The following is a 15,473-nucleotide window of genomic DNA, read 5'->3' as shown; positions in this document are numbered from 1 at the left end:
TGAACGAGGGTCCGTTAGTCGGGGAAACGATGAAAAGTATTCTCCTCCATCCTTCTACGGTCAGCGAGCGCTCGGTCTTGCGTTAACTAATTCCCTCGTGTGTCGTTCCCCATTATCGAGCTGTAATATTGACAGGATACAATGTTTGGGGGCCTCTTGGGTTCCCTGAATTAGATGTTTGGCTTAGGAGGTGCTTCTACAACATTAGATGGGGAGGAGAGGCTATCAAGATCAAATTATTCAGTGGATTAATGTATACGTACAATCCGCGACTAGAAACGTAGAATTCGAACAAGCTAAACAAACATAAATAGAACTGCAAATCAAATCTTCGTTGTTCTATCACCTGGACGTCCTACACTAGAAACGAAAAGAAAAATAAGGCGCGTTTCGTCCGAAAATATCTCGACTCTAAATCGAATCAATTGATTAGAAATCGATATCTCCGCCACAGCCCGGTTGCTTTCGGAGGAACGCGAACAAAATAACCAAAGCGAGTTTCTCCCAGTTTAATCGTCAAAATATTCCACCCGTCCCCTCCGCGGCTTCAAGTTCGTCGAATATTGGTGCCGATTGTTTCGAAGTAGTGAACAAATCAAATCGTCGATAGCACCTATACCGTGGTCTCGTTCTTCAAGCAGCAGAAGGACCCTCGCGCCTCCTTCGAATAACAATAGTTCTCAATCAAACTCTGCACATGATTATTCATGGACACTCCACTTTCTTTAATTGGAACTAGGCCAGTCTAGAGCTCGTCGAGACTTTGTTTTGCCAATTTCACGCGAAGATGGCGAGAGACGAGTGCATGGGGAAATATTTTCATTTGGAACAGTGACGGGAATAACTCTGACAAGGGAGACTGGGTTAGGTCTGGGTTACTTTCTGAGAACCGGACGCGAGATAAGACGAAATTCTCTGGAAAGTCAAAGAAAGTTTCTCGAGTGTCAAATTTCTCGAGGACCTAATGAAAATTCTGGGTTTCCCTTGTGGGGGGTCGTCGAGTACACGAAATGCTAAAGCTGCTCTGGAAACCATGCTGTATCTTTCGCCATTGTTTGGGCGCAAAGTGTGTCGATGTGAAAGATTTTCACGGGCCAACGAGTAGTAGTAAACGCGTAGGAAAATAAGGAGTGTGGGAACAAGTGCAATAGCACTTGGATTAGGTCTAGGAATGCAGAGAAACAACTGTCTCGATATGTTCGCCATCGATCTGGATTAAGGGAGTATTTTAAATGAATCATTCTGTTAAAATGGAACAACTAAAGTTTCCATGCAGTTGTCCTGCGTGAATTTTTCGTTTCCAAGCAGCTCCAAAAATGCCCATTTTTGATCCAAATATCAATTAAATGCGCTGTTAATGGTTCAGTTATCCTCGATGGAAGAAGCAATATGATCTAAAAAGTTAGTAGGCCACCGAACGTGAGCGATGATAACCATTATGGCAGATCTATGAACTCATTGTACAGTTACTTACCACGTCGGTAGTTACCACGTCGGTAGTTACCACGTTGCAACGCTAGTAGTATAAATCAACGTGCGGTTACATAGTAAGGAGAGACTGTCAGGCGTTCACCCGTTCGCGATGGGGTGGTAGCGGAACACGAGGGTGGAGGGCTCTAAGTTACGGAGTACTCGGCGTTCCCACAGACTTAACCGTAATTAAACGTTGCGGTTGTACTACAGACGTACCTTTGCCAGTTTTACATTGCCTCGTATACTTCGAACAATAATACTGTATTCGTTCCGTAATCATTGGGGCCTCGACAATAACTTCATCCAGAAATCGAAAGCCATCGAACGTATAAAGATTCTAGAGTTAACCCTTTGCACTCGAGACCTTTCTCGCTTGCGCGCACCAACAACTCCAGACGATTTCGGCCAAATCCGGCAAACACTTTACAAGTACTTTAAAAACATTTATAAACAAACAAACAAACGTATACAAATAATAAAATTCCACCAGTTTATTCATTTATATGTCGAAAACCACAAACTTCGATAAATATTACACTCTGTAATTAGTTTTGGTGTGATATTTTGGAAAACAATATCCAAGATGCATCGTAGGTTTGTCAAGACACGTATCATAGTAATACGAAATTTCCCGCCTACCTCCAGGCGTGTTACAGGCAGAACAAACCTTGCAGACCCTTTTAGTATTACGTTGTTTTCAGAAATCGCAGATGGCTCAGTGGCTTTTCCTTTTTTTTTTGGTCTTTTCTAGTTCATATCAAATGTACGAATTAATCAGGGACATTTCCATGCCCTTCAAACAAGCTTACGCCACCATTTAAGACTTCAAATCGGCCGGGCGCCGTAGCGGCGCCGCTCGAGTGCAAAGGGTTGATTCTCTTTAGAGATTCATCAACAATTTTTTAGATAATCAGAGGAAGAACTATTATAAATAGACTGTGGATGTTTATGCATTTATGGCGAATGAAAATTCTTGCTCGTCGCCACCTAAGACATCTCGAAATTATTTATCATTGAATCCGCAAGAACGTCTGCGATTACATCGTTTCCCACATTTTCCAGAAAAAGCTGAAATTAAAACGTTCTTGTGCTCGCTGGCATAGGCAACGCTCGAAAGTAGAAATTCTCCCAGTTGTCGGAACGAGCGAGAAACCAGCCCCGACACATCGTTATCGTTTACCGTGTCGCTAGCCATCGAATAAAGCGTATCGCCTGGCGAACTTTTAGCAAACCGAAACGGCAAAAGCGGTAATGGCCGTTCCGCGAGCCCTGTAGTCGATAGAATTTACTTCATTGCAGATCATTAGCGCCCGGTAACCGTTTCGTTGCTCGCACGCCTCGCCAAATTCTGTCGCGGTAAAGTCTGCTTAAGCGTTCGCTTATCGGCACCTGACCTCCACCCGTGATGTTATCGCGACGCTATATTCGACGCTTTATCCTAAATACGTTATAACGCTGCAGGAAAATGAACGCCGAGGTTCCCCGCTCCGTTATCTGGCGCCTTTTTAATTTCCACTTTTCACCGGCGGATCAACAACTCGCTCGTCGAGACAGTCTGACAACGAACGTGCTTATTCCACTGTTCTGCCACGCGCGTGTCCAATATTATGACCCACGGCGTCTCTGGAGGCTTAGCTCCGTAATCCATATTACCCTGCGACAGCTCCGAGGCCCGACCCACATCGTCCTCTGACGAATTTGGTATATGACCCACGCTAGGAGAAGCATCGCGCCCACGTGACCACGTGACCATATTAACTGAATACCGTGATTTAGGCAGCTTTGCATCAAGTGGAAGGCTCTGACGAAAGCCGTGGACAAGTAAATGTCATGATTCGTAACGTACTGCAACTGAATACCTGTACTCGTGGTGAAATAGTGTATTCACTTTATTCTAACAAGTGAGTACAGCTCTCTAAGCAGCCTTCCATCAAGTGAAGAACTTCAATGAGAATCGTGGTGAATTAAATGACATCCTACAACACCTGAATACCTTTACTCAAATCCAAGCACTAGATCTATTTATTATAGTAACTACGACAAGAAAATATTCTACCCTATATCGTCGAGTACCAAGTTAGAACGTGATTCACAAACAAGGCCATCTAAATAATTCCTTAACTTGCAGAGATAGAAGAAAATGGTTCAAGCGGAATGTTGGTTTTCTCTTATATGAAACATGGCTTGGTTACTTCAGCAGCACGAGTTACATAACCTTCTCATAAAATTATTCCGGCACGAGTGTACGTGTCGTGCATCGCTGGAATTACATTACACATGCGGAACGCGTTTATTCATTTTTATCGTTAGCATTACAAAATTGGTGTACCGTGTCCCCGCTCTTTTTTTCGCGCAACAATCGTCGCTCGTTAACAGTCCGCCAGAAATTATTTAACAGAAAAGAACCTTCCTCGAGCGTAAATAACGTTAACAACGTTACACGTTTGAGGATAATTTCCACTGGGACGGGCCTTTGTTTCCGTAATCGTAAGTAATTAACACCGGATGCGCGTGCAATATATTATCCGTCGTGTCGCGTGCTCCGCATTCCTGCCCATTGCGATAGATCTTAATCTGGCCATTATGCGTACGGTGCCCTGGAAAAGAATGTCACGGGGTGAATTTATGTCCATGAATTCATATGCACCCAATTCCTTTAATACCTTAAATAATTGCTTGTCATTAGCTTGAATAATATCGTTCTAGGATTTAAATCGTTAAAATAACAATCGTATTTCATAGAGGATTTCGTGTGATTTCGATTTCAACGGAAAATGTTCTCGGTACATATGTCGCAATTTTTGTATTTACAAATGTCTCGAATTTGAATAGTTGAAAGGCTCGTGGTGAAACTCGACATTGTCGATAATTGCTATTCGCAGCGACTTCTGGCGACGAAACAATTAGTCGACGGTGAAAACGGGATCAAGCAAACTCGTCGCAGGCCTGGAACGACGAATTCAGAATTTTATAACCTCGATAGAGCTCGAGTTTCACTCAGTTTTCATAATTTAATTAGCACTGCTGATGCAGATGGAGGACTCCACTGGATTAGGTCGTTGGGTGAACGGTAGTATGCCCGCAAACAATAATTTTCATTGCGCAACACACATGAAATGTTAATTTAGCGCGCATTTCCGTTGTAGCTACTTCCATATTTGCAGTACAATTACCAATTCTGCGTTTAATGCTCAGCGAAATCATAATCGCTTCATTATTGGTTGCTTTATCGAGCGCGAACCGTAGTCGAGTGAATTTTAGATTTTATTAGTTGAAAATATATCGTAATCATTCGTCGATAAATAATTTTCGATAGTTATTTCGTATTTAAACAAAATACGAAACATATATCCTATAAATTTTTATCTAAAAAAGAATTTTTGTCCATGTGTGAACCTGGGTCAATAGAAAATAAGTCTGACAACGGACCGTCTGATTTCCCTTGCGCCCTTTTCCCCTTTACATACTTCAGTAGTATCAATCGGTCATAGCCAGGCTTAACCTTCTATTCGTCGCTCCTTTTGAAAACTAGCTTAACTTCAAATTCTTCTAGTCGTTACGAACTTTAAATACAATTAAAATTTCTCGATTATTTAATTACTTCCTAAAAGGGAATATTCAATTCACCAATGTCCCACGCAGTAAAAAATGGTCCTCGTGTGAGCTCCAATCGCCCGTAGCTCTTTCTTCTTTAAAAGGGGCAAACCTCGTTTCCATTCGGAATCACAAGAGCGGTTGAACGGCACACTCGAGTTCTTCTAAACTCTGAGTGACCCGTGATATTTCGTTCCGAGGGCGCTCGACCGTTTGCTGGTGCCTTCATTCAATGTCGTAACAAGTTTTACCCCACCACCCTCTTCCCGTGAACCGCGACAGCGACTAGATGTGCAGATTTATCGAGACGTGCACCGAAGAACGATCTCTGCGTTCTGGGAAGTTTTGTTTGCCCGTAGAAATCGAACAAAAGCGTTGAGAACTAACACATTTAACTCTCTACCGCGTGAGCTTCCAAAATACAACTTACTTCTTGGTTATTTATGAGTCCAAGAATACATTAATACTCGAACCAATCGATAAGCAGCTGAACCTGAGTAAGATTCGATAATGTAGAACAGTTGGTCGATACTGCAGGTTGTTTTGCTGGTATGTAGAATACTCTGTTGATAAAGCGTTTGTTTAATTAGAGTTCTATATTATTAGGTCCTACCGATAGAACATACTGTTTATCGATGGTGCACTCTACATTATCGTGGGACACTTGGACATAATAAAAAATTTAATTAAGAAGATTACTTACATTAATACTACTATAAGTTATTAATAAATGACAGTATAAACCCATCATATATCAATAATAACTAAATAACGTATTTATGTTCCTTTTATGGCACGGAGGCAATGATTGGTTTTATATTATTCTCATACTCCACTATAACTTTCATGGACTCATAATGCACCTTTTGTGGGACCAGTCATCTTTATTAAAGTACTCTCCTTTATTAAACGACTCATGATAAATATTAACTCGACTTATTTGGTCGTTATAAAAGCTAATATACCGTATATAGAAAAAGTAATATTCTCGATAGAGCGAAAATATCGCAGCTTGTTCGTTCTAGATCCACCAGAGAACTCTTCAATAAGACTTTTCTAGCGGATCTAGATCGAAACAGGACGACATTTTTGCTTTACCAAAGCCTCACTTGAAGAAAAGCCTCGACTGCACCAAGGCACCGAGAATTCCTGACATTCGTGGCCAGTAATTTTCCAATTAGAGATGGCCGCGATTGCAGGCTGCATTAAGGATCACAATAAAACCGAGATTAACGGAAGCAGGCCACAATCCGATTGTCTTTAGGTGTAAGGAGGAATCCATTTCAGAACAGGAACACACATAAAGGTCTAATCCAATCAAAACACATACAAAAATCGTTATCAATTCGTTAACTGACGATCGCAGCCTTTATCTTTCAAGACAGAAATTATTTCTCGATTACTACTATACGAATTGATCAATATTCGAGCTGGACAATCAGTGGTTAAGTCTGCAGAGCTATCAGACATTTCCATAAAAAGAATCACATGCAAATTTTATGAAATTTCCTTAGTGAAATTTTCAGGAATTCTTTTCATTGAATTCCTTATTACGCACGTTACGCGATGGAGTCTTAACTGTGCTACTACCTTGGCGAAACTTTCCCAGAACGAGAACAATTTTTGCCGACCGTTATTTATCAGGGGAAAAAAATATCAATTTCGTTACTTCGAATCTGATACCGCGCTATACGCCTGCGAAAAATAATTGAAAAGAATTTCAAAAAAGCGCGCTGTCAAAGCAGCGCGTTCGGATCGCGATGAGAATCCCCGACAAACCTCTGTGAAAAACGAACGCTCGTGACAAAAAGGAAAAAGGGCAGCCTAATACATCATGCTTCGACCGAGCATATATTCGACCTGTCCCCGTGTCGCGTGGTGAATCGCCGCGAAACTCGTGGCCCCGTTACGTGATAAATGAACTACCACCCCCCCCCCACCTACGCCGAATGAAATAAATAAATAAAAAAGAAACTAAACCGATAGCCGTTGTTAATCCACGCGAGATCTCATACTTCTTTACATTTTTAATGTTCTTTTTGGGGATTTTTCTTTTTAATCTACAAGAAATTCACGACTGTTTTCTCCATCGCTATGCTTTGTATTCATGGGAGGTTCTCTTTCGCGATCGAGAATGATGAACACTAGCGCCTTTGGAAAGCATATTTCTAACTTTGGAGGCGTTGTCAGAACTTAATAACTGTGGAGCGGCTATGACATATACTCGTATCTCGCGACTTTGTACGGAGTATGTTTCCTCTCGTGTTTTCAGACTTTCCATCTCGTCGCGTTCCAAAAATCACTCTTCAAGTAGTGCGAATCGTACAGAGTCAGACGTCGAAGTCAGCCATCCTCGTTCTACTTACTCCAAGTGCCATATTCCCCATAATTCAGGATATTTGTTCTCCCCCTCGCAATACTTTGTATTCATGGGAGATTCCCTTCCGTAGTGTCTTCGGAAAAGATATTTCCAACTTTAGAGACGTTGTCAGAACTTAATACCAATGGAGTGGCTATGACTGCTCTTACACTAATTCTGAGACACCCTGTATACTCGTATTTCTGTGACATTGCGAGGTTATAAAGTTTATATTTCCTTTCGTGTTTTCAGACTTTCACCCCCGTCGTATCAGGGCCGAATTTCCACGAATTTCACGAATGGTGGGGGTCGAACGAAAACACTCCCTCGTAGAAGGTCGCGTAATGAAATTCTCTTGGCCTGTCATTTATTACTCGCTAATGACCGGCGCGTTTCATTCGTTGCGCGCAGAAAGTACCCCGGTAATTGTATCATGGTACCTCGAGCAGCTGGAAAATGGCACGCGATGAATGATGCGTGCTGAACGTTTTGCAGGAGGATGTAATTTTCTACACGGTTCTCGTAACGCACCTCTGATTAATGACTTCGCTATTTCGTGCCCACTTACGTGTCCAACGCATCGGTTTCCCCCGTTTCTGATTATGAATTTGGTAGATTAGAAGTGTGATTACTCGTGACGCAGTTGAGTCATTACACGGTCCATTTTCGAGACCGTTTCTCCTTGAAATCTTTCATTGCGCGTACCATTGGTCTTTCCGAACCGAGGGATAAATTGTTCATTTTATTTACTTTAAATTTATTTTATTTTAAATTTATTACTTACAGATAAATGTTGACTGAAATGTTGATTCATAATCTCTAAGTTTCAAATTTCACATTTTGGACATTTGTATATTTCTTGAATTTTGATTTACCGTTCTAGAACTACATGCTTGTGAAACTAAATTTAGAAGGAACGCTTTTAACCTCGTACGAGGGGAAAACCCTTAAGAGCCAACAAATAGTACGGCCGCGCCAGGAGAGACGCTCCGCAATAATATTCCACAATTCCTTTAAAATATACGACTCCCACGTTTTTTTTACCTCTGGGATGGCCCAATACGCAAAACACGGGTTCAAATCGCTGGTGAATAAATCGTATAACACGAATAGCTACGTAATGAGACCTTATCATGTGATACGCTTGCACGTTTTTATTTTCATATTTTCAGGTAATGCAACTCAAAATTTACCTGTACCACGCATTTCACGAGGCTTTTAGTCTCCATATTTCAAAATCTCCTCTCTGCATTTTAACTCTGCGGAGAGAGTCTTTCTTTACTTTTTTTTCTATTTCCACGTCTGATCATACACGGTCGCATTCTACTGGTACGCTCGTAGAACGGGCCATTCTACTTGTTCGATCGTCCAGAAATTTATATGCGACTGATCGATCGTGTGCTAGTCCATTTGTCAGACTCGTATCGGTACGCTCTGCTTGTCTGAGGCCAAGCATATTCTACTCATGTCGCAATACACAGGCATATTTCTTGGCTGATTCAGTAAATAATATTTATTTAAATTATTCACATATTTATCTGTGGCTGATCATCGTACGTAGATCTACTAGTCTGACTCGTATTGATACGCTCTGCTTGTTTGACCATGGTACATTGCTAGCTATCTGATAGGGATCAAGTACGTTCTACTTATCCCGTCATACGTAGATGCTCCTCCATACTGTACATTCCGGTTAAGTCTTGACCTAACCCTATCTCTGCATGTCGCGGTTAAGTCTAGACCTAGTACGGTGCACTCTACTTGTCTGACCATATACGTGAATATTCTACTCGTCTAATACACGAATTCGTCTCGACATCAGCAACGAATCTATCACGTCCAAAACATATAGTGCTATTTGAAAAAGTCAAGGTTACCTTTACATTTTTACATTTAGGGAAAAATGTCAAAAGAAAAAGGATGAATGGTTCAAAGTTTAATTCAGATACATTTCTCCAATCGAATTAAAGTCTTCGAAGACTTTAAAACCGGATTGACTGTACATTTTCCTCTACTCTCGCGTAGCCACAGACTGTTGCATTTCTACTAGCGCGCGTGTCTGTCTATGTACACCACATTCTACTTGGAGGAATCACCTTAACCGCGGACGAGCTTTACGATAGCCGTTCCTGCGGGGGCGTGCGAAAATAATATTTCGCGATTCCTTTGAAATATGCCGCTCGTATATCTCTGCCCCTCCTGGGGTCGCCCAATATGCAGACACCGGGTTGCCGACCAACGCGCAGGTGCGTAAACCGTGAAAAAAGATTAACTACATAAAGAACCGGCCCCGCGCAATAAGCTGGCCCCCGCGTACGATTTTATTTTCGTATTTTTCTCCTTCGTTCTTTTTTCCTTTTTTTTTATTTTTCGTTCAATGCCAATGCAACCCTCGTGATGAATAACTGGGGGTAGTTAGCATCTGCGCTCTCCATGAAAGTGTCACGGGGCTGCGGATTCTTTAGACGAATGTGACCTTTTAAACGATAATGGGAGAGAAACATGCTCCACTCGACAGTGGGAAAAAATGCCATAACCGAATTCACGGTTTTATTTTATGCTTAGAGAGAAACAGAGTTGTCCTCAATTTATTTCGTTGTACATAAATACACGTGGCTCCCGGTGGTTCGGGGAAACCGTCTTATTTCTCGCTTGGGACTCGCTCGCAATTGGAATTGCCACGAACGTTATAAAACAGTTTACAGAATATATATGTATATACACATATATATATATTCGACCACCTACACTCACAGGGTGTTCCACTAAATCACGAGCCACGTAACTCTTGTTTAAGCTTAATCGCAGGTGGATTTCGCGTTTAAAAATGTTGCAACTCCTAAATTTGCACGTGATTTCACAGTCCGCGACGAATTGAATTGCTTTTTAATATGGGCATCCGTGTAGATCGTTTACTTGTGCAGAAAACAAATAGATATTTTGGAAGTTCTAGACTAAAATACCCCTTTAAAAGCTGTAAAGATTTAAATGCCGAGAATAAATATCACGATCAATAGTGGTGTCGATCAAAAATACTATCTGTGAAATCGATGTTAGTCATTTCCATGGAATCTGATAAATTCAGCGGAGAATAAATTGTGTGACGTTTTCCTTGACATTCAAAATTTGTATCTAGATAAGAATGTTGCATCGGTTATGCGAAAATGTGTCTGACAACTGACACTTTAATTTCCCTTGCGCTCTCATCCCTTTATACATAATTTATATTATTCAGCGCTCCAGGGACTTAAATTATGCATACTTCCCTGTAACTTTCGATTTGCCACTCATCGCGACGACCATTTCGACTTCGAAATTTATTTTCCCTCGATCGAAACTTCATGCGAGGTACCACACGAAACACGGACCACATCTGAGGGCCTCGAATCGCCTCGTATCGATCAATGCCTCCTAACACGCCGGCTGAAATTAATTTGCATACGCGGGATGTTCCGGAAACGTACTACTTTGGAAGTGGAATAGTTTGACGTTGATCAGGCCGCGAAGGAAAATTTTGAACGATGTTTCGTCGGGAGGCTTAATTACCTTATCCTTTGATGCTACCCGACCTACTTCGATATCGTTGGCAAAGCGCAAAAGTGATTCTAATTAATTAACCACTGAATGGAGGACAGGTTATGAATTTTTTAAAATTGTGTTTCGTGACTTGTTTAAGAACAAGTCGATTCTTTTTTAGAATTTTTCTCTCAATAAAAAGAAAACGATGTTGGATTGAAACAGGTGCAAACTTCTCTCGACTATAAATCCAGCGTGGTCTGCGTCTTCATATTTTTTCATACGGGAATATATTACACGGTGAGACACATTTCCAGGAAGTCCGCACGGAACGTGAACGAGACGCCGGTGAAATATCGGGGGTGGTTCGGCGAGAATTTCTCTCCGCGAAAACGTTGCATTGGTCGTGCAGGTTGATTTATCAGGAAGCGGCCAACTGCGGACAGTAACTAACGCGGGCCTGTTCCCCGTGATCGTGGATGAATTTATTGCAAATCTGACGTGTTCTAGCCCGTGAGAATTTCTCTTGTTTGTGAAAAATCGTTGCACCGCTTAACAAACTCTCTGGTCGGCGAGTGCTGTGAATTACCCTCGCTTTGTTTTTAATCAATAACCGTAGAGAACATGACACTACAATTTCTCTCTGGGAAACATTTTTTTTCATACTTGCGTTCCCGTCTATTCGCGCTTTAATTTTCATAACGAAGGCGACAAGACTGAAGCGTGCTTTTATACTATGGTACTGGGTCATTTTTGTACTTCGTGGTTTATTCGAAATTACCATTTTTCATGCTGCTTTATTAAAATAGAACATTTTATCGATAGACTACGAAACATCAACATATCTTGGCAAGCATCTGCAATATTAGGAATACTCATCGCCATTACCGAATATGTCATCGCATTGATCCCGTTACTATTCCTGTATGGTTTTTCCCTTCGTTCAATATTTTACGTTCGACTTCCTCGATTCTCCCACTTTCTATACTTTGTCGCCAATGCCTTTCTTACCTTTACAAATGGCTATCTCGTTTATTACTAGTCGTGTTCATGCCGTCTGACCACACATCGCCCCTATCCTTCTTACCCGATCACGTATTCGCATATTCGACTCCACGTCCGACCAGACACGTCATACTCCACTTGCAACCGGCTCCCCGCCATATCATAAAATCGTAGGCGCGATAAATCAAGAGTATTCCAATTTACAGCGAGTTCATCCAATTTCGGCGATATATGGTCGTGAGGAGCTGAAAAGTCACGGTCACGTATGCCTGAAAAATTTTAATCTACTCCCCAGTTGCGCTTTCATTTCCAAATTTCCAAATTTAGAAACGGCATCGAATAAGTTCTACGATTCTTTTAGTTCACCTCCCACGTCTAATTTCTACAGTCGCGTGTTACGTGGTAGTTCGAGCGATAGAATATTCGTTCTGCAACATCGGAAGAAAGCCCTCCGTGTTCTTGGTATAAGTTAAAGCATTCTCCGAGTACTCGATTCCCGACCGAGCGTCGATAGCACTTACCCCACGCCAACTATCAGCGCTTTAATGGTGCCTGTTTCGACGTTCGAAACGACACGTGGGAGGCCAAGTACCCGGAGCTTTCCGCTCGGACGAAATCAATGTCAGTTTGTTATTGCGCGAAACCATTAGCATCTTCCCCCCTTTCCTCCGGCAATCGATGGAGAGAGAGATTATTAATTTTCCCTGAAACCAAACGCGAGTCTCAGGCCAGAAGGACGACTAAAAAGGATATTTCGCGTCGAAGGACTCGCGGAGTGGATAAACGAATGGGAGGGGAAGTGAGTTAGATAAAAACGCAGGGGAGTATCCCAGCTGGATCGCGATAACGAAAAAGGTCTCGAGAGGGATGATCGATACTGGTAAACCGGTCGATCGCCAGTGACCCAGTTCCTTGACACGAAATTCCACGACGTCGAATTTATTTTTTCACGGTTACGCGAGATTCCGCTGCAACCCTCTAATTACGAGACAGTTTGCTACCTTGCTATATTTATATATACAGTCAGTCCTATAAGTATTTGTCCCCTATATATCTATTGAGGAAATTTATCTCGATTAAATTCTAGGTTAACGTTTCCAAATAAATGTTTCGTTATAAATATATATGTATAAAAATTATTCATGTGAATATCTGTAATGAAATATTTGTTTGAAAGCATCAAACTTATCGTTCAATTTAGACAAATTACTTATGACCCTTGCATATATACAAGGTGTAAACGAGTGGAACAAGTTGTAACTTCTTTACAAGGACACTTAGAGAAAAGAGTGTAACGGAAGAAATTAATGGTTCAAAGTGTACTACATCTGCAGGACCATGTTTTTTGCATAAGTGCAATGGTGCACGTGCAATCGATTGCAGCATTATTTTTTTTTTTTTTTTAATAGACTTAATTTGGCCTGTCTCCAAATTAAGTATACGACAAACTTGGTCCAACTCTCATTTTCCGTAGCCTGAAATCTCTTGGCGTTTTAACTCTCCAAGAGCGATGCTTTAACGCTCTAATTCGCTGCCGTCTATACACTGGTACATTCTACTGGTCTGACCACGGAATTATACACTCCACTAGTTCCATCCCATCCACGCATTTATCTGCGGCTGACCATGCATATATGTATTCTACTTGGCCTGTATAGAACACTGTTTACCTATCCGGCTTGTGTAAGAACGGTAAGTTTGTCTGACTCGTGGAGATATATTCTACTTGTCCGACTATATTCCATGTATCTCCACTTGTTCCACAACACATCCTCGAGTTTTCCTGTATCCGCGTACAGATCACACATCCCCGGTGCCCTAATAAAATCGCCCCTTCATTTTGCCGTTCGAAATTCGTCGGTTTTATTCAATTGCACGTTTTAAACGTACAATTTGTTCGTTGATCTGATCGTGCGCAATGCCGTATTGGTTGCAGGTGCGTTCGAGGTCGTTGACCCAACTGGACGCTCTGGGCAGCAGCATGCTGGACACGGGAGAACATCTGGGGGGTGGTCCCTCGCAACAGCAATCCCAACACCTTCACCACCATTACCAACCTCAGCAACTGCAGCACCACCCCCAAAGTGTCGAAAGTAATCCGCGTTTTCTCGTGCCTAGCGCAGCGTCCGTCGAGGGTACCCACCAGAACCGTACCAGGCACAAGCTGTCTCGGTCGCAGGTTAGTAAAGTAGAATATTCGACGCTAGAGTTAACAAAGACATCCTAGATTTCTGTAAAATGTAGGATTTGTTATTATTATCGCGTTAGTCGGTTGTTTCAAGGAACGATAAAGGTAAAGGACGAGAGGTTTGCTTTAATTCGCTGGTAACAATTAAAAGCTGGCCTAATTTTAGCGGTGCCCGTTGGCTTATGCAACCCTTACGTTCCGTCAGTCTTGTTCCACCGTCGGATCAATAATAGCAAACAATCCCGTGCACGTCAGACAAGAAATTAATCTCAATGTCGGACTCTGAGTGTGTTTGCACTACTGGCAACGAAAGTAGACCGCCTAAGTGAAATTTTGGTCATAATTCTTTGTAACTAACCAGAATTTAGACTTTTTTCTTCCATACCTCACCTTCAAAATTAATTTATTCAGTTACTTGATGAAAATTTGTGTCTTTCGTATGTGGATGACGTAGCGTTCAACGTGTTAAAACGACTTTTCGTCGATCAAGTTCAGCTCGATGCTTCACAAACTGGTACGCCCTTAGCTGAACGAATCCTCGTCGCAGAAGGTATTACGGGGGTAAACTACCCCCGTTGTAGAGCTCACGGAGTGGCCAGGTGTTTGGCGACGATTGACCGTTTAGCAATTCAAATGGCAGTTTCCAGGGATGCGTCGGTGGCAGGGCGGACTCGTTGCCTCGGCGTCCCTGAACGTGATGTAAATGAGAGACAATAAAATGTCTGCCAAGGCATTCGTCGTGGCGCACGTAATACTGCCGATTACGAGCCATTTACGTCCACGTCGGGTTTCGTTTTATTCCATCGGAATTAATTGCCTGGACTAACAACTCCGCCCAAGATCCCTGGCTCCTTAATTTTTTTTCCATTTTCCTCGAGGGTTGGCGGAGGTGGGGGCGTGACTTGATTTCATTTACTGCCATGGAAACTACCCTCGATGGTCTCAATTTTAGCCGCCCTTGGCCAAGGTCTGCGTTCCTTTATATAACATTGTTTTCAATTATTTCTGAGGACCCTGCTCACCTTCGAAGCACAGGGAGAATAACACAGGATGGTCTACTAGAAACGGATAACCTTGATATTTTATTTCAAATAACTAGAGGGTCACCTATCGCGATTCATTAATCCCATTGTTTATTATTTCGACCGTTTTGTGACTCTGACAATACACGAGTGACAATAATCTAACTGTATCTTTCTGGGAGTCCAAAAGCAATTTCGTTCGTCACAATGTTCCAGTAGTTTGCGCGGTACAAGGATAGAAACTTCGTTCCCTTGGACTTTTTACTCCGCCTCGGTTACGATCCTTCATTCGTTTGCAGCCTCGACTTTGAATCGA

At 42.0% G+C, this 15,473-nt stretch overlaps 1 protein-coding gene across 8 annotated transcripts in view; it reads left to right on the top strand.

The window, feature by feature from the left end:
* Positions 1–15,473, top strand: part of LOC128886200 (pleckstrin homology domain-containing family G member 5-like) — a 93,172-nt gene that overhangs the window by 60,458 nt on the left and 17,241 nt on the right. For all 8 annotated transcript variants that reach the window (XM_054140866.1, XM_054140876.1, XM_054140886.1 and 5 more), the window contains one exon: positions 13,884–14,126. In XM_054140866.1, coding sequence (XP_053996841.1) covers positions 13,884–14,126 — 243 coding nt within the window. The remainder of the gene's footprint in view (positions 1–13,883; positions 14,127–15,473) is intronic.

Source organism: Hylaeus anthracinus, unplaced genomic scaffold (genome assembly GCF_026225885.1).
Source record: "Hylaeus anthracinus isolate JK02 unplaced genomic scaffold, UHH_iyHylAnth1.0_haploid 0, whole genome shotgun sequence".
NCBI classification, from domain to species: domain Eukaryota; kingdom Metazoa; phylum Arthropoda; class Insecta; order Hymenoptera; family Colletidae; genus Hylaeus; species Hylaeus anthracinus.
The sequence above is the reverse complement of the archived record's forward strand: the minus strand, read 5'-3'. Positions and strand labels throughout refer to the sequence as shown.